This window comes from Scleropages formosus, chromosome 5 (assembly GCF_900964775.1).
Source record: "Scleropages formosus chromosome 5, fSclFor1.1, whole genome shotgun sequence".
Taxonomy (NCBI): domain Eukaryota; kingdom Metazoa; phylum Chordata; class Actinopteri; order Osteoglossiformes; family Osteoglossidae; genus Scleropages; species Scleropages formosus.
Window position 1 is genome coordinate 18165190 of NC_041810.1, and position 20449 is coordinate 18185638.

Genomic DNA, 20449 nt, shown 5'->3' on the forward strand with positions numbered 1-20449 from the left:
ACCCCACTGTATAACCTATAGAGCGTGTGCTTATATATTTTCATATAACAGGTTGAAGCCTTAACAAGGCTTGATGGGTGCTTACTCCCTCTAAAGTTTTAGTGCCAGGCAGGTGTTGTGTGTCCATCTCTGTGTCCCTCTCTATCTGGACCAGGTGCCTCTCCTCAGACATCATCCTCAGACAACTCTCCTCCTCTCCCTCTTGCTGCTGCCCTCCCCCTCTCGCCCCCTCTCTCTCTTTCTCGCTCTCCTTATCCCTCACTTGTTGGCCATGACGTAGGAGCCGTGTGGGTGGAACTGCATGTCGCGGATGCGCCTCATGGACTGCATCTGTGGGTGGCGGGCACCGTACTCGTTGAAGTGCCTATATTCACCCTTCTCCAGCAGATACTGACTGCCACGGTAACCGGGGTACTGGTACCCCACGAAGCTGAGGAGGAAGGAAGGAAGGGAGGAAGGACCAGTGATGACACGGCGCTTTCAGTTGCTGCTTGATGCATTGAAATTCCTCTTTGTTGAAAGTCTTTGATACATTTAACTTAGCAGTGGGTTTGGGTTCTGGTCTGCAGTCGGTCAGAGTTACTTACGTTCCACAGCTCACCATGATGCTACCGACTCTGTCAGTGAAGCCGTAGGCGAAGAGGCTGGGCACGTCGTCATCGACGATCTCCATCTTGCGACCCTTGAATTCTCCAACCTCATACAGACAGATCTTGTGCTTCTCTGGGTCCTGACAGGTACAAAGTGATAAGGTTTATAAAAGATGGTGAAAGCAAGTGTTTCATATTCTGGGTATTGGTGTCATGGAACCCGTTTGTGTTCAAGATATCAAGTATAATTTGACACATTTTTCCAGTGCATTTTTACGCTGGGTGTTTCCAGTGCCGTACTTGAACTGGATTCTTCTGGTAAAGTACCACATGAGTGTAAAAACGGCGGTAAGAGTCAATGAGCGATGGAGTAAGAGCTCACCATTCTGACAGGCCTGAAGGACATAAGGAAGTCGTTCCTGTAGCTGTTGCTCCAAGAATCCCAGCGAGGGTACTCTCCCTTCTCCAGGATGTACATCTCACCACAGAAGTTCATCTGCTCGTAACCAACAAAGCTGCGGAGGGAGAAAGGTACAGTGAGATCACACACCCGCAACGCTCGGTTGCAGGTCGCGCCGGTCTGCTGCGTGAACGCTGTCGGATCTGGTTGTTCACGTACAGGTTCTTCAGCTGTTACTCCTGGTCTTGGTTTCAACCCAACTGTCCGGCCGGCTGATTACCGTGCATCCATGTGGACAGAGAAATTCACCGCAAGATGTTTAGATCTTTTCTTAAACTCTATAGAACTGCTGCATTTGGATCCAAAGGTTGCATGTTCGAATCCCACCTCCAGCTGTAGTGCCCTTGAGCAAGGTACTTACCCTAAAATGCTTCAGTAAAATTACCCAGCTGTACAAATGAGTAAATAACTGTAAGCAGCTAAGTATTTACATGTAAATATAATGTAATATATTTGATCTTACTAGTGTTTACACTGAATACGCTGACACAAACTTCTGAGATAGGTATGTAAATATAGGTCGTGTAAAAAAAACGTTGTGCTGTATGTTGTTATCCCATTACCGCTGCACGGAGGCCGCCTGCGAGAGACTTACGGGCCACAGTCGACACGCAGGGATCGCACCCTGTCGAATCCTCCCTCACAGATGTTCATACACTCTCCCATGATCTCCATACACCTGCCCTGGAAGTTCTCAAACTCGTAGATGCACATCTGGCAGTGGAGGAGTTTCGGGAGGAGATCACAGTTGGGGAGGGGGGGGGGGGGTTAGTTGACATGATGTAGAAACTAATAAGCGCGTTCAATTTTTACTTTACCGGTGAAGAAAGAGGAGAGGCTCCTCCAGGAATTACCATGTCATAGGAGGATTTACCACATTTCTGGTGTGAAGTCGTAAGGCTGAACGGTGTATATTTCCGTGTCTGTTGTTATTTCTATATGTTTGTCTTTTTTTTTTTTTTTTTTTTTTTTTTTACCTTGTAGGGGATCATGCCCATCTCAGACTTCTTGCTCTGGGCAGTCTTCCCATCGGTCTGGGAAGGGGTCTTAGTGGCCTTCTCTCCGCTGGTAGACATGGTGACTGGGACACACAGAGGGACAGAGCAATCTTTAAAAGTCACGAAACACAAACATAGCAGCGGACTTGCAGGTAAAGTGATGCGAACAAAGCCAGCGAGCGAGGCTCTTAAATTTAGAAAGTTGGCGACGATCCCTAATCGTTACTCGTTCCCGACAGTTCCTTCTCGTTTTTACATGCGCAGCCACTGTGTGTATCAGTAAAGTTGTGCTGTGCCTCAGTCACCGCTGGCTTGTTAGTAAACCGCGAGCTCACGCTGTGTGGCTTCTGCTCACTCTGTCGCACGTCATTCCGAGCCTTTGCTCCCTCTCTGTCTTACCTGTGTGCGTGAGACTGAAAGCTGCGTCTCCCTCTCTCTGAGTGTATCCTGCACCCCTCTCTCGTCACCCTTTTATACCCTGGCGCTCTCCATGGGGGATTAGCTCTAGAGAAGCAAACGCGCTGAGCTCACAGGACCCAGAGAAAAGAAAGCCCCCATCATCAAAGCCTGCCAGGGAAACATCTAGAGCGGGACGGGCAAACGCAGAGGAAAAGGGCGATAAAATATTTCAACCGAAAATCTTTGCTGCCGCTGAGCAGCCAGGGAGTGTTCAGCATATCGAGTATATAATGTACGTTCGGGTGTAATATTGTACTAAATTATATCATTTATATATGTGTTCAAAAAGATTTTGTTAAAAAAACCCTCTATACATAAAGTCAGGTCTTTGGCGTAACTAATCTTTTTATTTTGATCAATATGTCAAAGCTCGTGAAAGACGTAATAGAGTTTCATTGACCGGAAAAAAAAACAATCTGTCTTTTCTCTCTGTCCGCTTTTATCAGGGTTATTCATTCATGACAATTCAAAGCAAATGCTCCTGAAAAGTAGCTGTAGAGTCACAACAGCTTCAGAGGAAATATGTGATTCCTTAGTGTAGCCTAAAGATTGTGCTGAAATGGGCTGCGACGATGGAATCTGCGTGGAACTGAAATGAGCTGAAATTCTCATTTCATTACATGGATAGAATAGATAGGCCAGGACAGACGCATGATGGAAATGTTACATGTAAATCATATTTTATTTTGCCAGAGCCTAATCCGGCAAAACAGGGCGTAAGGCTGGAGGGGGAGGGGACACACCCAGGACAGGACGCCAGTCCATTGCAAGGCACCCCAAGCGGGACTCGAACCCCAGACCCACCGGAGAGCAGGACCCAGTCCAACCCACTGCACCACCACTCCCCCCTCATTAATTGGTTACATTAATTTTAAAAGTTAAAACGCTCTGAGTTCCTTCATGTTAAAAGAGCATGAAGGAAATTTTTATGCATAGAGGCAGGAAAAAAACTCCACGGGCTGATGGTGAAAGGTTTGGCACTGACTGCTCAAAGGATTTACACACTGTCTTACATTTAGCGAATGCTTTTCTCCAAAGTGGCTTACAGTGTTGAGGTTACAATTATTTACCCATTTATACAGTGAGGTAATTTTACTGGAGCAATTTACAGTTAGTACCTTGGTCAAGGGTACTACAGCTAGAGGTGGGGATTGAACCTGTGACCCTTGGGTTCAAAGGTAGCAGCTGTAACCACTACAATACCAGCTGTGCCCGATATGATATTATCATATAATACTATGATATAATATTGCTATTATATCAGTGATAGTAATATTATGATATAATATTACTATTGTGGGGGGTGCGGTGGCGCAGTGGGTTGGACCACAGTCCTGCTCTCTGGGGGGTCTGGGGTTCGAGTCCCGCTTGGGGTGCCTTGCGACGGACTGGCGTCCCGTCCTGGGTGTGTCCCCCCCCCCGGCCTTGTGCCCTGTGTTACCGGGTTAGGCTCCGGTTCCCCGTGACCCCGTATGGGACAAGCGGTTCTGAAAATGTGTGTGTGTGTATTACTATTGTATCAATCCTGTATTACCATGGGCATAATATTTACTTAAAAGTACATTTTTAAATTGCTGCACTACCCTCATATCTGAATGAAAGTCACAGCTCTGTGTATTATCGGCGCAAAACATTTCGGTGTAATTTTAAGATGATTTTGGGAGTACTTTTCTAAATATGAAAAAAAAAAATCTTCATCTTCTGTCCACTTATGCTACATTTCCTCTTTTACCGGAAGACAAAACTATCCAGGATTCGTGGTCGTTGTGTTCACGCGTATGCCTAATGATGTACAGAAGTCTTAAGGCCTCTTGACAATAAGGAGGATGGAAAGCTGGGTGAACAGCAAGTGGTGTCAAGAGCCAATCATACATTTATTCCTTCAGTTGAAACTTTTCTCCAGAGCAACTTACAATACTTGTAATTATTTGCCCATTTATACAGCTGGCTAATTTTGGGTAAGTACCTTGCTCAAGGGTACAAGAGCAGTAGGTGAGATTCGAAGCGGTGATCTTCAAATCCAAAGACAGCAGCTGTAACCCCTACACATCAGCCGCCCCTCCCTTTCCGAAATTGTGCAGCAAAAGGTGGTATTTCTTGAAGAAAATACGTACAGCCTCGACTAGGTGTCGTTTTTACCGCAAATCATATTTACTGCACGTTTGACTGCATATACTGCGTGGTGCATCTATGTGTAGCCATCAGATACCTCAAGGCGCTTGGGTTGCAAGTTGCTGGAAGCATTAGAAGGTTTTCCTCGTTTCAGAATGTGGCTCCTTCCCCCTCGGAGTACCTAACTCACAGCCTGCGAGCAAACGGTTAATTTTGGGCCCCACCTATTGCCCACCTATAGCCTCTGCCCTTTGTGAGCCATGGGGGTAGACAGTGCTGACCTACATGAATATACCGGACTCGCCCTATTGTGCGGCTCCCATTCACACCCAGCGGGCTTATAGCGCCTTCCACTCGCCACTATACTATCTGCTGAGTCGGCGCACAGAACGATTACGTGGAAAAATGTGGCAGAAAGAAAAGAAAAGGACATGTCAGTCCTATTTTTTCACCCAGTGGGCCGCCGTGTCTTTGACGTGCGCATACGGGCGCGCGCTGCGGCCGTCAGTATAAAACGGGAGCGCCAGATTCCCACAGAACTCCACACAAAGCCGCCGCTCGCAAAGGCCAAACTCTTTAAACTGTTCCCTAGGTAAGGAGCCAGTTCTGCACTGTTTCTAATGAGCCAAAGGACGAGTTTGCTTCCGAAACAAAAGACCGAGATGAGCTTGACGGAGAACCGGCAGAGGGGAGATATGTATGAAAAGCACGGCCTGCGGATGCTTTTGCTGTTGGTTTTATGTTCTCTAAATGTGCGGATGTAAGGCTGATGCTCGCGCTGCGTGTCGGTGGCGCAATTAGCCCATATAAATAAGAGTTAATAAATATAAACGCAACCGGGAGGTAACCTGAGCGTTAAATCGCCTGGACTGATATGTTTACAATTTACTTAGTGGTAGAGATGTTCATTCTGACTTTCCAGCATAAAGGAAACTGGGAAGCACATATGGTAACTTATATATACAGAATTGATAAGAATTTGTTAGTTATTGCTGCTTAGTGAGGAAAAGTTATTATAATGTATGTTTCATATAGTTATGTTTATTGTTGCTTGTTTGTACTTTTTGAATGTGAAGTGTCCTTTTGGTTTGAAAAGGCATTTTGATGATGATTATTATTATTATTATTATTATTAATGTTAATTTATTTATGTAGTTGACAGCGGTTTACCAGTGTAGTGGACAGTGCGCAGGTCCCACCGCCACTTCACTGGACCTTCTGCTGCTGTACCAGTGTCCATGAAGGATTTCAGAGAAGGATTCAGGGCTCTTTTAATGGTTGAAGGCTGAGAAGGGTGATGACAAGTGATCTTTTTATCTCTTCCCTCCCTATCTCGCCGTCACCTTCATTTGTTTTAGCGCAGCTGTAAAGATGCAGAAGACTTCCAGGCCCTCCATGATGGGATTTGGAATGGGATTTGGAATGGGATATGGAATGGGCACTGCTCCATTCTTCAAGGTATTTAGTCGCATCCGGACCCCCCGGAGCCTTGTCAGCGTCATATTCCTGCGCAGTACATGTGGCTCACCTGGATGAAGTGCCGTACATGTGGTGTGACTTTAGCGACGGCAGCGACAGCCCCTCCGGCCCATTGCCGCTGTGACGCATACGGAAGGGAAACCACGGTGGCTTTTTGCGCACGTCAGGTGCTGCAATCACTGCCTCTCTCCCTCAGATGGTCGTGTTTGAGCAGGAGCACTTCCAGGGCAAGTGCCAGGAGTTCACCAACGAGTGCTGCAACATCCAGGACTGCGGCTTTGACAACATCCGCTCCGTCAGGGTGGAGTGCGGCGCGTGAGTGAGGAACAAAGGGACACAGCCGTCCCCATGCGCTGCGGTGTTACTACCCTGTGGGGCCCGGTCCATACCGTACTCCATCGACCCTTTCTCTCCATCCTCCTGCAGCTGGGTGGGCTTCGAGCACCACGACTTCCAGGGCCAGCAGTTTGTGCTGGAGAGAGGCGAGTACCCTCACTGGGATGCCTACAGCGGAAGCTTGGCCTACCATGTGGAGAGGATGATGTCCTTCCGCCCCATCTATTGTGCTGTAAGAACTATTGTATTTGCCGTTCATCCAAGGTTGCTAACATAGGTTGAAAACATACCGTTTACAGTTACACTGCTGGGTGGATTTACTGACTATAAAAGGTTCCCTCCCCTGACTTACACCTACAGCCTTTTGGGCACAGAGTCACATCCCTGACTGCTAATCTACTGCCCTCACATATGAATCTGTAACTCATCTTTGTATATGTTTTTTTCTTCTTTTCTAATATTGTCTCCGATGGCCACCGTCCACCTCCTTCCCTCTTTCTCCATGACAGTCTCACCAGTGCAGCCGCATGATCATCTTCGAGAAGGAGAACTTCATGGGCCGCAGTGCCGAGGTGTGCGATGACTACCCCTCCCTGCAGGCTATGGGCTGGTGCAGCAACGAAGTGGGATCCATGCATGTGCAGTGTGGAGCGTGAGTCACCCAGAACCGCCTCCTTGCCCCGTTATTCTCACTCTCACGATAACGCTTATGTTTATACTTATTCGTTCAGCAGTGGTGGTGCACATTACACTAGTAGCTGCATGTAGAACTGATAGGAAACACAGGGGTGATTGTGACAGCTGTTGTGATGTAAGTTTATGCAGCACCTAGGAGATCAGGAGAAAAGTGCAACTGAAAGAGGTGTGTTTTGAAACCCTTTCTGAATGTTGAAAGGGATTCAGCAGCTCTAAGGGAGATCATTCCATCACCACGGAGCCAAAGCTAAAGGCCTTTGAGCTTTTGATTTTGGACCTCTTGTGTGTGGGCTCACCGTGCGGTCATAGGTGGAGGAGTGTAGCGATCTGGCTGCAGTGTGACAAAGTGCTTCACAAACATTTCCATGATGACGGCACATTGCAGTTACAGCCATCCATCCATTCATGTCTCCATCCATTCAGACCATCTTAAATCTGATATCATTGTGCTAAGCGGTCCTATTCGGTCATACAAGTTGTGACGCTCTCTGGGAGCCAATCAGTATCTCTGTTACTTTGCATTTCTGCTCTTTGCAGCATTGTTTCAGCCCCTTGCCTTTGTCTCTCTGCAGTTTTGTGTGCTACCAGTACCCTGGCTACAGGGGCCAGCAGTACATCATGGAGTGCGAGAGGCATAGCGGTGACTACCAGCACTGGAGGAACTGGGGCTCCCACAGCCAGACCCCCCAGATCCAGTCCATCCGCAGGATCCAGCACTGAAAGGGAGCAGACGATACAAGCCCACTGATACCAGCCCACCGATATTAGCGACCTGACAGCCACACCGACACACGTTACTGAAACACACACACACATACACACACTGATGTGTTGACTCTGCAGTGCTATAGACACACCGAGACTGGCAGTCCGACGGAGACTGACACACAGCGAGGCACTGAGACACACTGAGGAACTGCAGGGAGACTGACACACGCTGAGACTTTGGGACTGTCCACACACACACACACACACACACACACGAGAACTCTGTAATTCCTTAACCCAACAATCCGGTCCAGCATATTAGTATTAGTCAGTGATGTCCACCTGGCCGTTGCCGAGGGTGAGCCGTACTGTGTAGAGGCACTGCAGCGAATTGGGAGACAGGTGTCCATGTCCATGTCACGAAACTCAAGAGGAGCTGTGAAGACTGAGCTCCCCCGATGCCTGTCACCCCTGTGTTGGCTAATGCTATTTAATGGAATCACCACATTGCAGTACAGCTTGGATACATGTTGTCGGAAAAGGAACTGCAGGGCATTGACTAATAAACTCATGTTCACTTCAGCAGTGCATCTGAGTGTTGTTTTACTGTGTGTGTGAGAGAATATGAATATGAAGTGTTTCTCTGGTTATCAGAGGCCATGTCTTACCTAAAGCGATGCCCTGTAAGGCTCTCAACAGCACGTCACAGTTGTCACGGGAACAGCACGGACAAAGACAAGATGTGCCAATGTAACGTTTACTCGAGAACTTCAAGCGCTTGAAAAAAACCAAGCAACTAAGCAGAGGAATTTCCTGGTGATTTATAGGCACTGCAATAGGATGTGGACCTTGACAGCCTTATTAGCAAAAAAGAAATGTAAACATGAAGCAGTAATAAAAAAATCTTATATTTCACATAATATGTGCATTTTCTGGAAGTTTTTCCAAAGTTTTTTTTCAGAAATACATCTTACTTCACTACTTAAATGTCTCACCGTGGAGCTCTTCTCTGCCCTGTACTACCACACACTGTCCTTTTTGTCCATATTTGTCCCTTTTGTCCCTTTACTTAGACCAGGGCTGAGAAAATGAGCTCTTGGTGTACAACTCCATTACCTGATTTAGGCAGGGATGTTTTGAGCTGGAAATGACGAAACACAAGCCTTCTAGTCTATTCTCCCTCCCCTCTCTACTCCATTCCTCCCGCCTGCTCATAAGCATCATCCCGCCTCCTCCGGCATCCTCGGACCATCTCCCCTCCCTCCCCTAAGTCCAAATGAGAGACCTGGGAGTCTGCATCTCCATCACCATCCGCGTCTTTGTCCCTTTCCTCGCCGGACTCCACGTCCTCTTCATCGCTCTTCTCCGACTCGGATTCATCAGAGTCATCATCCTCCAGGTAGCGATAACCTTTCACCTGTCAATAAGAAAAGTTCCTCAACACATATCAAATTAAATGCATGTGCAGAAATCCAGAGGGGTTATTTCAGCATCTCAAGTGGATGTCACACCTTGTGTCTGGGGCGGGGAATTCGAGGCAAGCGAAAAGGCACTTTCTTCATCACCCGATGTTCCATAAGCACGTAGCACAGGCACGACAAGAGCAACGTCACCAACAGAATCGAGATCTTGGCCTGAAATGGTGGGGGCAGCAGAGTGTCACAAAAATGTGGGAGGAATGTGGGGGAACGTGTCTCGATCAGCACGGCACCTACCCTCATTGGAAGGCTGGACCACAGGTAGACAATGAAGATGGCAATGGCTTGCCACCAGTGGTAGATTGTGTAGACAAAGTCCAGCCGCTCCTTGTCCTCATACAGCATCCCAAGTAGAGCTGAGAGCACAGCGGGCCAGAAGGAGGAAGCACAACGGAGGCGGCTGTTAGGGACTGAGGGCTCAGTTCACTTACGAACGTGCAAAAAGTACCGTTTCACAGTCTAATCGTTTTGTCCTATCTGAAAAACAACATAATTACTCTGGGGGAAACACTGATGACACACAGGGACACTTCCGTCATCCGTCAATGACAAAACACTGGCAGAAATGAGGGAAAAGGAAGCCTATGAAGGACAGGCTGCTCTGAGGCCTCTTCTTTATCTCTCTCTGTGTGGACAACCGCGCTCATTCTCAGCCCCACCACTGTCCCACAGCCCACCAGGACGGTCAGTGACCCGGGAAATATTTATTTCTGCACGCCGAATAAGGGCAGGAATTTGCCCGTTGGTTTAATTTTAAAACGATGCCTAATTTAAAGCTACACGCTAAGGACAGGAGCTCCGTGTCCTCTCCGTCGCCTCTGACCGCAGTGTCATTGTTTTTCGTGTGTCTACATCCCTCGCCCACAACCTCTCTCAAAGTGCATGCCCCTTGTAGACGAGGCTCCTTGAGAAGAGGACTTCCCTTGAGGATCTCAGGAATATTTGGCAGCAGGATCCTTAGTTAAGAGCCAACTTGGTGTGAAACCTGAGTTATGAAACTGTGCGAAATAGTAGTGAACTGTGTGTTTTGTGGTGGAACTTTGGCTCTGTGTGTCATCAACGGCAAACCCCCCTCCTGCTGACTCACTGCTGAGGCCGGTCTTGTTCAGCGCCGATCCTATCCCCCACAGGGCTGCGAGAACCAGGAGCAGGGGCTCCCAGGAGGGGTTTCCCGGCATCGGGGACCAGGTCATGAGCCCCACGAGCACTAAGACGTGCAATACGGCGCCGCCAAGCAGCGGCACAAGGCGGGGCAGGCACAGGAACGACAGGGATAACGTCGAGGAGGCGGACGCTGACAGGCCATACACCATGACTAGGGCCCAGAGCCTCTCGAGGCCAAGGGTGCATACGCCGTAGGACTGAGGGAAGACACAAACAGGAAATGCTCAGGTGGTTAAGGGCCTTTTGGCAAAAACACTGGAAGGGCGTGCCATGGAATTAGAGGGAAAAAAACACTGGAGAACTGACACCCGACGGCACCGCTTCCAGCAAGACTGACCATAATGAGACCGGTGACGGCAAACAGCGTCTCGAAGCCGCTGTAGATGAAGAAGGGGCAGAGCAACCGGATGCGATAGTCCCGCAGGTGCTTGAAGGGCAGCTGGAAGATGTTTCCCCAGCCAATGCTGCGCAGGTCGATCTCCTCCGTGGGGCGGTATGCAGCACCGCATAGCACTAGGAACTGGAGGGAATCACAAGTGTGTGAGTATGAGTGTGTGTGTGTGTGTGTGTGTGTGTGTGTGTGTGTGTGTGTCGGGAAGAATAAAAATCATAGCAGTCTGGTGTCATGCCAGGAGGAATACTATGGTACCGACAAAACCCATCTCTTTCGGACCCAGTTCCCTCTTTAGCTCCAGAATGCTTCCCAAATGAGTCCTTTACCATCTGATACTTTTCAGCCACCTGTTTTACCATTTGTTTGTCACCATATTAGGTGGCTACTGGAACGCATGCAATACGACAACAGCGGGAACAAACAAACCACTTCAATAACTGTGTGTATGTTAAGCCCTCTGTCTGTTGCTGATTCACTTTTGTTTACCGTGAGATGTGTGTGCCTTTGAAGAAAAGCACGTCAAAGGTATAAACATAAGTGTAAAATGTAAATGCACTGATCACACTTTTTTTCAATGAGCACCTTTCACTGAACTATAGTATTTTGACACTTTACTCTTAATGGTGACTTCCTGCTATTATTAGCGCTTAAATAGCAAAAGAGACCTGGACTCCAGGACTTCCCCTTTCATTTGGGTGTGAGCCACACACAAACGACACTGTTACAGTCCAGTGTCGTTGTGACCCTGAGTGTGCACTGTGACAATGAGCTGTGAGGGAGACAGCTATAGGGTGAGAGACGAGTAGAGTGTGACGGGGCAGTGAGTGTGTGTGCTGTAGGTGTGGGCCATGCGAATGATGCAGGCGGAACGGCAAGCGCGAGAGCCTCACGATGATCATGGCGAGGAAAGCAGCCCCCATCAGCACACTCTCCACTTTGATGAGGAGCAGAGAGCGAGGAAGGTGCAGCAGGACCGTCTTGTTGAGGCCTGAAATGTAGCCCTGGGAGCTGGCCCCTGGGGGGACACACACGACAGAGAGACATCACCAAGCTGCAAAGTCATACGCGCCCCTTTTCATGTGGGCCACACTCTCCCTGGAAACACAAAAGTGACCAGATCAGGTGTCAGTCCAGCATCAAAATCAGACACGCATCTCAGAAGTGTTTGCTAACACTCAAAGTCCCACATAAAGTCCAGGGGAAATAAACGTAAATTAAAGTGCCGTAACGAACACTATTTCATGGCTACATACACTCTTCACGTAAGTCAGGGTGGAAAAACAACCGTTTACCGCATTCGGTCACTTTGAAGAGCGTGTGATTGTAGTCATAGAGGAAGTTGTTGAGGAAGAAGACCATCGGGAACTCGGCAAAAACGAGGCAGAGCTGAGAGACGGAGTGAGAGGAAAACAGGATGAGTGCGGCGACACACAGTGAGGCTGAGGGAAACCAGGACCCCCAGAGCTTCCAGCTACAGTTTACTGACACCCATTAAAAGGTCCACAGTGTAAAAAACCAAATTGACTCACATGGAAAATAACGTAGAAGACAGACTGGAAGATGATAATGTAGCGGTGGCAAGCCCCCTTGGGGATCTTCTTCTGCTCCTGGACGTGCTTCTCGTTGTAGTTGACAAACTCATAGTACTGCTGGGCCATTCTGAGCAGGACGTGGAGCGTTTATAAGTGCGCCGTTGTAAGAGTCGCTGCCTCAACTCTGCACTTGATTACAACTAAGCTCAGAATTATGGTACTAATGATTTATTTCGCAGCAGAGGGCATGTCATATAGGTGTCGTTTTTGCAGTGCTGCTTGAAAGTATGCGAACCCTATACGGATGGTCACTATTCTTGTACAAAATCTTAAAATAAAGTATAACATCTAAATCTTCAACCTTAAAATAAACTTGTAAAATGAATAAATGATAATTTACACCCTGATCCTACTTATCGACTTAGTTTAACCAATGCAACTTGGGCTTTACTTATTTTTACAGATGCACTACTTGTCTGTTTCTACCACACACACACACGATTTCCTCTAAAGTAACATATGGAATTGGTCATTACACACCTATTATGTCACAGGAGAAACACTGATTCCCATTAAATAACCATTTCGTGGTAAAACTAAGGGACACAAGGGCTTCACATACTTTCAAGCCACACTTTATAGACTATGTTGTCAATTAGCCCAGTAAAAATTCCAACAAAAAAAGCATTATGCACATATACAGTACCGTAATTTATACCGTTCACCAATTTTAAACAACAAAAAAGTGAAACGACAATGACAGAACGATGGACATTCATATAAGTCCGACCGCTTAACCCCCCTTCCCTTTGACCCACCTGGTAATGTAGTTCCCCAGAGAGGCCCATAATGGGACGATGGCCACCCCGATAGCCACTGCCGATGGTACCAACGTGTAGTAACGCTCCCAAAAATTAGTTGACACGAAAAGAGCGTAGATTCCCGAAGCCAGAAACATCATCCACTTGGTACCCAGAAACCTGGATTAATAACAACAGTCGTCTAGATGAAGTGATCACACAGAGGAGCATGTGCTCAAATTACTAAAAAGGACAAAGAGAAAGAAAACAGAGCGTGTACACACACACATACACATATACACACATAATGCAGAGAGAAAGTAGAATACCGGATTAGGACAGGAGTGTAGAGGAGGCCAATGATAGGTGTAACATTGATGCCCATGAGCATCTTGCTGTCAATGTCCTCCAGGCCCATGCTGCTGTACTTGACCTCCCGGTAGGTCTCATCGTAGTGCAGGATCAGCTGCATCTGGAGCAGGCCTGAGGGAGGAGGGGGCAGTGCTATGGGTTATGACCCTGAAGTGCATGGGCTTTCATCACAACTGCATGCTCATCCAGGTGTAGAACACGGTGTCAGTCATTGTGTCTCAGAAGGCTGTGTATTTCTACACACTATTTTCGGATGTGGGGGATGTCACTCTGCTAGATGCACACCTATATAGACGCTGTAGGTGATCATCCCGCCGGTGCTGGCAGCCACAACGTTCTTGACAACGCCCAACCTCTTCCTGCGGTAGTACTTCCTCTCCTCCTCTTCCTCGTCATACTCTGAGTGAGGATCTAGGAACTCGTCCATCTGCGAAAGGAGGAAGCAGCGAAGGAGGTGAGCAGAAGTGAACAGGAAACCTCATTAGATGAGGCACCACACAGGAAGAGCAGCTACGGGGTCTGATGAGTACAATACCATATTGTGAAGAAAAAAATAAAATATGGCCTGAGAATAAAACAAACTACAGTATAATTTATATACAATTATATGATACACACACACACACACACACACATTATATGATACATTATAGTTAAAATATATTTTATACAACACCTACCACCTATTAGAGCATTTATGGATGACATGACAACCGTTACGGCTACGGCTCCTTGTAAACGTCATTTGTTGTCTAAGCTCAACGATAACTTGAAGTGGGCTAAGCTGAAGGTGAAGCTAAGTAAATCTCTCTATTGTTGAGGAGGTACAGGAGAACTTTTGTATTGATGAGGAAGTAATTCCTTCTATTCTGGAGAAGCCAGTTAAGAGTTTGGGTAGATGGTATAGTTCTGTATTAAGTGATAAGGAGCAGGTTGTTGCGCTCAGGGAGGTGGTTGTGGAAGGCATAAAGAGCACTGATACAACCCTCCTCCCTGGGAAGTTAAAGTTGTGCTGTCTGCAGTTTGGGCTCTTGCCATGTGTTAGGTGGCCACTCATAAGTATATGAGTTTTCTGTCTGGGAGGTGGAGAAGCTCCAGGAGATTATTAGTATGGCAATAAGATAATGGCTGGGAATGCCACGCTGTTTAAGTAGTGTAGCGCTACATGGTAAGGGCATGTTGGAGCTGTCAGTATCAAGTTTGGTGGAGGAGAACAAGTGTGCAAAGGTGGGTTTGGAGCTGACTCTAATGGAGTCAAAAGATGAGATTGCGAGAAAGGAGGTGCTGTCTGTCAGGACAGGTAGGGGGTGGAACCTCAGAGATGCAGTCCAGAGTGCAAAAGGGGTGCTGATGTTGTTGGATGTGGTTGGGCATGTGCAGAGAGGGAAGGCAGGCTTTGGCTCTGGCCATTTGCAGCAGTTGTGGAGTGCTGCCCCAGAGTCAGACAGACAGCAGTTGGTTGTTGAGCAGGTCCGAGGGCAGGAAGAGGAGGTGAGGCGTGCAAAGGCAGTCGCATTAGTGAAGCAGGGTCAGTGGGTGAACTGGGAAAGTGTGGAGAGGAGGAAGTTACGCTGGCAAGATGTGTGGGCGATGAAGGCGACTTGCCTTAAGTTTATCGTTGGCGCAACTTATGACGTATTACCAACGCCACAGATTAATGTTAAGCAATGGGCAGGTGGCGATGGTTCTTGTAAGTTGTGTGGTGGTGTGGCAACACTGAGGCACACTTTGTCAGGGTGTAAGGTTAGTTTGGGGCAGGGGCTATACTTGGTGCCATAATCAAGTTCTTAGATGTTTAGTAGGTGTGTTTGAGAGTAAGTGGCAAGTTGTGAATTCCCTGCCTGTTGGCAGTTTATCTAAAGCAATTGGTTTTGAGGAGGCAGGAGAGAGTAGCACTGTACAAGGGCAGACGTGCCCTGGTAGGTGGGGTAACGTACGGGACTGGAAGCTGTTTGCTGATGTGGGCAAGCAGCTCCAGGTTCCGCAGGTCATTGCTGTTGCTTCACTGCATCCAGGCACAGTGTTATATTCGGAGGGTGAGCAGATTGTGTACTTTGTACAGTTAAGTGTCCTTCAAGGATGCTATTGGGGAGGCGTATGAGCAGAAACTGTTAAAGTATGCGGATCTGGTGGCAAAGGCAAGGGACCATGGATGGCAGGCTCATGTGAGGCCAGTAGAGGTAGGTGTTAGAGGGTTTGTGGCTAAATCAGCTACGGCATTGTTGGGGGAGTTTGATATTAGAGGCCACTTGTTAAAGGTGGCAGTGAAGAAGCTGTCTAAAGCAGCTGAGAAGGCAAGTCAGTGGTTGTGGTTGAAAAGAGAGCAGGGTAGTTGGGGTTACAGGCTGGAGGGAGGTGTGTAATGGTGGAAAATTAGTGGCAGGTGGTGAGTAATGGGAGGCAGCTGGTGATAATTAAGGAGGTATGGCCTTGTTAAGTAGGATAGGTTAAATTTGTGGAGTGGCAGGTAGGGAGCTGTGGTTTAATTGGTTGAGTTAGTGGGGGTTGTAGGTGAAGGGTATTGAACATAAGCATTAAGGGGGTGGGTCTGGGATGCTGGACTGCACTGTTGAGCCTTCTGGAGGTATTGTGGGCTTAATTCAATGAAACACAGACAAAGGGAGGTGTGCCCACTTGATAACCTCAATGAAATACTCATTGGTACCTGGCTGGTGTGGTTTGTTGGCTTGGTTGGTGAGTTAGGCTTGGTCTGTTGATCTGGCTTTGGTTGATGGTTAGCCTTGGTTTGGTTCATTGGTGGTGGATCAGACTTGGTTTGGTTTTGTTAGTGGGTGTGGTTTGATAGTTGGTTGTTAGACTTGGTTTGTGGGGTGGTTTTGGGTTGGTGTGTTTAGACTTGGTCTGTGCTGACTCATGACTGTGCTGCAAAGCTCAGTTCAAATCATATCAAGTTTGCTGATGACACTACAGTTGTGGGCCTCATCAGCAACAATGAGTCAGCATACAGAGAGGAGGTGACCCAGCTTGAAGAATTGTGTAAAGACAACAATCTCTAAATGTTGGCAAGAGTAAAGAGATAATTATTGATTTCAGGAGGACCCAAGTAGACCACACATCTCTGCACATCATTGGAACAGCTGTGGAGAGAGTGAAAAGCTCCAAGTTTCTTGACATGAAGTCCACATGACAGAGGACTTCTCTTGGACCCTGAACACCACTTGCCTAACCAAGAAGGCCCAGCAGTGTCTCCATTTCTTATGGAGGCTGAAGAGAGCGAAACTTCCCCCTCCCATTCTCAGTGTTCTACAGGGGGACGATGGAGCATGTCTTGACCATCTGTCTTCCCGCGCGGTACGGGAACTGCAGTCTCTGACCGCAAGACCCTACAGCAAGTGGTAAGAACAGCTGAAAAGATCATCGGAGTTCCTCTTTCCTCCATATACAACAACCATTGCATCCGCAAGGCCAACAGCATTGTGGACGACCCCTCACCCCTCTCATGGACTCTTCAACCTGTTGCTATCTGGCAGGAGGTGTAGGAGCATCCGCACCACCAGCAGCAGACTCCGCAACAGTTTCTTCCCTGAGGCAGTTAGACTTGTCAACACCCAGCTACCTCCCAACACTCAACTGGCTCCATTGACCAATTAACTCAGCACTACACTACTCCCCAACTGCCTGCAGCTCACAGCCATACCTGCATCCTATCCTGTGTATCTTATTTACTTATTCATTGTCTTATGCATGTTCTGTCTTGCATCATGGTCTCTGAAGAAATGACATTTCATTCCACTGTACACAAGCTGTATGGAGGAATGACAAAAACTACTTGTAAACTTGTCTTTGGTTTGATGGTTAGTGTTGGTGGGAGAAGGCTTGGTTGGTTTCTGTTGGTGGTTGAGACTTGGTCTGTAGGTTTGGCTTTGGTGGGTGTGGTGGTTGGTTATTGTTAGTGGGTTGGCTTGATGGCTTTTTTTTTTTTTTTTTTTTTTTTTTCCCCCCCCCCCTGTTTTTTGGGGGGGGGGTTGGTGTTTTGGTGGTGTTGTGTTGAGGGGAGTAGACTTGGTTTATTTGTTGGTAGGTTGGATCTGGTTGGGTCAGTTAAGCTTCCTGGTCTTGCCATGAAGTTGTACGTTGGCTATGCTGGGTATTTTCTAGCTTCAGGTTGGTGGTTAGACTGAGTCCTTGTGTATAGCAATTGAAAAATACACATGGGGTATAACATCTCTTCCTGTGTATCTTGAATGTTATAATACATTTAAGTACACACACATTGTCTGCAACCCCTGTCCCAAGTAGGATCGGGGCAATCCGCAGCCTAACGCGGCAACACAGGAGGCAAGGCCAGAGGGGGAGGGGGACATACACCCATTAGGATGCCCATCTGTCACAAGGCACTCTAAGGAGGACTCGAACCCCAGACCCACTGGAGAGCAGGCCTTGGCCAAACTTGCTGTGCCACCGTACCCCCCCCCCCTTCCTTCAGTATTTATATAAACTTCAAATTATTAAATTTTACACTTTCCTCCCTGATCACCATTTTAGCTTTATAAACTACTGTAGGCCATTTACAATTATTTACCTATTTCATCGGTTGAGGGTTTCCCCCCCCCCCTTAATTCCAGAGTGAGTGCTTTGCCCAGGGGTACGACAGCAAGAGGTAATTGAAGGTGGCTGATGTTTTAAGCACTACACTGCCCACTGTTTGGTTCCTCGGTCCTCTTGGGTATAGACAGGCCTTGGAAACTGTTCTTCCTCAAACCCAGTTCTTATTGTCCAAATAAATCAGCTGTCCCCTTGCTCTTTCACAATGTTATGTCAAGGAGAAAGTTAAAGGTCACCCAACAGACATACCAGGCCAACATGGTAAAACAGACAGCAACTACAATTCTTAAAATGTACCTGTATTTTAATTTACTTTAAATTAATTTAACCTGGAGCAGAAACCTCAAGTATGATGGGGAAAATATCAGTGTAAAGATACTGGCAGCAAATGTCCAGATGACATAGGTGCAGGCTGTGTGGAATGGGAGCTAAAAAAAAGGTAAATGAAAGAGGATATGAAAGATAGCTGCAGTACAAAATCCCCTAATTTTTTTTTCTGTTTCTAGGCATTTAGAAAAAATGGTAGAAGCAAATCAGAAGTTAAATATAACAACCATAGCACTATACACAAAGCACAAATGTTTATTAGAACAGCAGCATACAGCAAGATGTCAAACACAAGGAAATAATGCTCTTGGGCTGATAACCCCTTTTCCTTAAAGAGCTGCACCTCAAGCTAGCTTCCCTAACAGCCCTCAGGCTTTTTTTGACTCTTCATTGGCTAACACAGTCATCCCCCTTACATTCCCTGTGAGTCCCCATAGCGGTTGAACACAATTCCATTTTACCCATAATTCAATTCTTTACCATAAAACTATTTTCCTGCTCAAACTCCCACTAGTGGGGATTGTGACAATAATATCATTCCTCAACTCACTCAATCTATTTCCTACCATCTTTTTGACTAATTAGGATCTTTGCAGTGCAGAGATAGTCACAGGTAGGAAAAAGCAAAAGGAAAGGTGCAGTTCCCACACAGGACCATCGTTGCTCAATCGTAGTGAATCAGAGTAAAAACTCCGGTAAAGCAGACTGCGTACTGAATGAAGTCATGGCCCTGTAACCTGAAGGCCAGGGTTCAAGACCCCTGCATGCTAAAAATTTCCAGTAAGAACAATAAACATGGTTAAATAAGAACAAAGTTCCTTAACCGAACATTGTTCACCGCCTGGGGAAAAAGAGGGCAGATAAAGACATTAGCCTGTAAGTTAATAACAAGAGACACACTGTGTTTGTTGCTTTTAACAGCAAAGGTTTCCTTCTCATTCTGCCAGTATAACCGTGAATGAATACGGGTCTTTTACGCTGTATAATCCGTGTCGAGACAAGTTGCTCTCCCGCCATTTTGGGACTCACCTGTTCCTGCATATTTCCCTCATTGCCCACAGGCTGCACAAGCTCTGTATCGCCTGCAGGGGGCGCCCCGAGCGGCTCCGCTTCCCTGTACACGTTGTCCGCTTCTTCTGCCATCTAGTGGTCGAACGAGAGACGACGTGGAACCCGGATTTCTGTGGCCGCGATGGGGAAACAGCGCGTTCGACTCCTTGGACGACGAGACCGGTCACTGTTCTTCGAGCGCGTTACCAGGCAGCGCGTCACACTGTCACAGAGAAAAACGGCACCGAATCCCAGTACCCGTGAAACACGAAGAAATAAGCGAATATGAATGCGCGCGTCTATGAAAGAATGATGGCTCTGAATAGGTGAACGCGCGCGGCAGTAAAAAGGTGTTTTCTTTCACCCACTAGTCTGAAAACTGCAGCAGAACTTACTGACATAACTCATGTATACCCACACTTTAACGGAAGTACAAGAGCGAGCGTCGTGGACGATCGGCCGTAGTTCCAAGTTGCGCTCGAGACTGTGTACGCTGGCGGGCTGCGCGCGGCCGCCCTTGACTTCCCAGCGAGCGACTTGTCCCGCTGTTCGGCAGCACTGACCTGGCGGAGCGCGGGTCCGAGGCGGCTGCGTGGAGGTGCGCCGGCCTGGCTGTCCGTGGAGTGTATGAGGTCAGGAGGAACCTTCCTCTTTATGGCTATTGAAAGTGGTGCAGTTTGTTTCGAAGGGGAAATGAAAGTGGCAGCTTGGCGCTTCCCTCTGAGCGTTAAAGACGCAGGCGAGGCTGAAGCGCTGCCAGAAGTCCTCGGCCCTTTATTAAAATACATGATGTGCAAAGTGTGTGTGTTTGTGTGCGCGCGCGCGCAGATGTGCAGTGACTGGACCGCGGAAAGACACAGCTGACAATCTGAATAATGAAGCGATCGTCTTCGTTAGCAAACACAAACCCTTCTCCTCTGCATCCCTC

The 20449-nt window shown here is 47.5% G+C and overlaps 3 protein-coding genes across 5 annotated transcripts; 1 reads left to right on the top strand and 2 right to left on the bottom strand.

The window, feature by feature from the left end:
- Positions 1-258: 258 nt before the first annotated feature.
- On the bottom strand, positions 259-2126 carry LOC108935954 (beta-crystallin B1-like). Its single transcript, XM_018754958.1, has 5 exons — positions 2028-2126; positions 1646-1764; positions 973-1105; positions 588-730; positions 259-430 (listed from the first exon to the last, which is right to left on the bottom strand). Exons 1-5 carry the CDS (start codon positions 2124-2126, stop codon positions 259-261), a joined length of 666 nt encoding a protein of 221 aa, XP_018610474.1.
- Positions 1074-8334, top strand: LOC108935952 (beta-crystallin A1-like). Its single transcript, XM_018754956.2, has 6 exons — positions 1074-1121; positions 5978-6077; positions 6295-6413; positions 6525-6666; positions 6944-7086; positions 7703-8334. The coding sequence occupies exons 2-6, from the start codon at positions 5991-5993 to the stop codon at positions 7848-7850; spliced, it is 639 nt and encodes a 212-aa protein (XP_018610472.1). The 5' UTR covers positions 1074-1121; positions 5978-5990; the 3' UTR covers positions 7851-8334.
- Positions 8335-8645: 311 nt separating this feature from the next.
- On the bottom strand, positions 8646-20301 carry unc93b1 (unc-93 homolog B1, TLR signaling regulator). Of its 3 annotated transcripts, none has more exons than XM_018754904.2 (13): positions 20085-20301; positions 19501-19744; positions 13864-14005; positions 13536-13689; positions 13225-13386; positions 12404-12533; positions 12167-12260; positions 11765-11889; positions 10818-11000; positions 10404-10677; positions 9554-9672; positions 9350-9472; positions 8646-9255 (listed from the first exon to the last, which is right to left on the bottom strand). In XM_018754904.2, the coding sequence occupies exons 2-13, from the start codon at positions 19612-19614 to the stop codon at positions 9028-9030; spliced, it is 1848 nt and encodes a 615-aa protein (XP_018610420.1). In that variant the 5' UTR covers positions 19615-19744; positions 20085-20301; the 3' UTR covers positions 8646-9027. The 3 variants fall into 3 exon arrangements, with proteins under 3 accessions (XP_018610420.1, XP_029108243.1, XP_018610421.1); XM_029252410.1 differs by having other exon boundaries at positions 19940-20301; XM_018754905.2 differs by lacking the exon at positions 20085-20301 and having other exon boundaries at positions 19501-19928.
- Between the last annotated feature and the right edge of the window lie 148 nt (positions 20302-20449).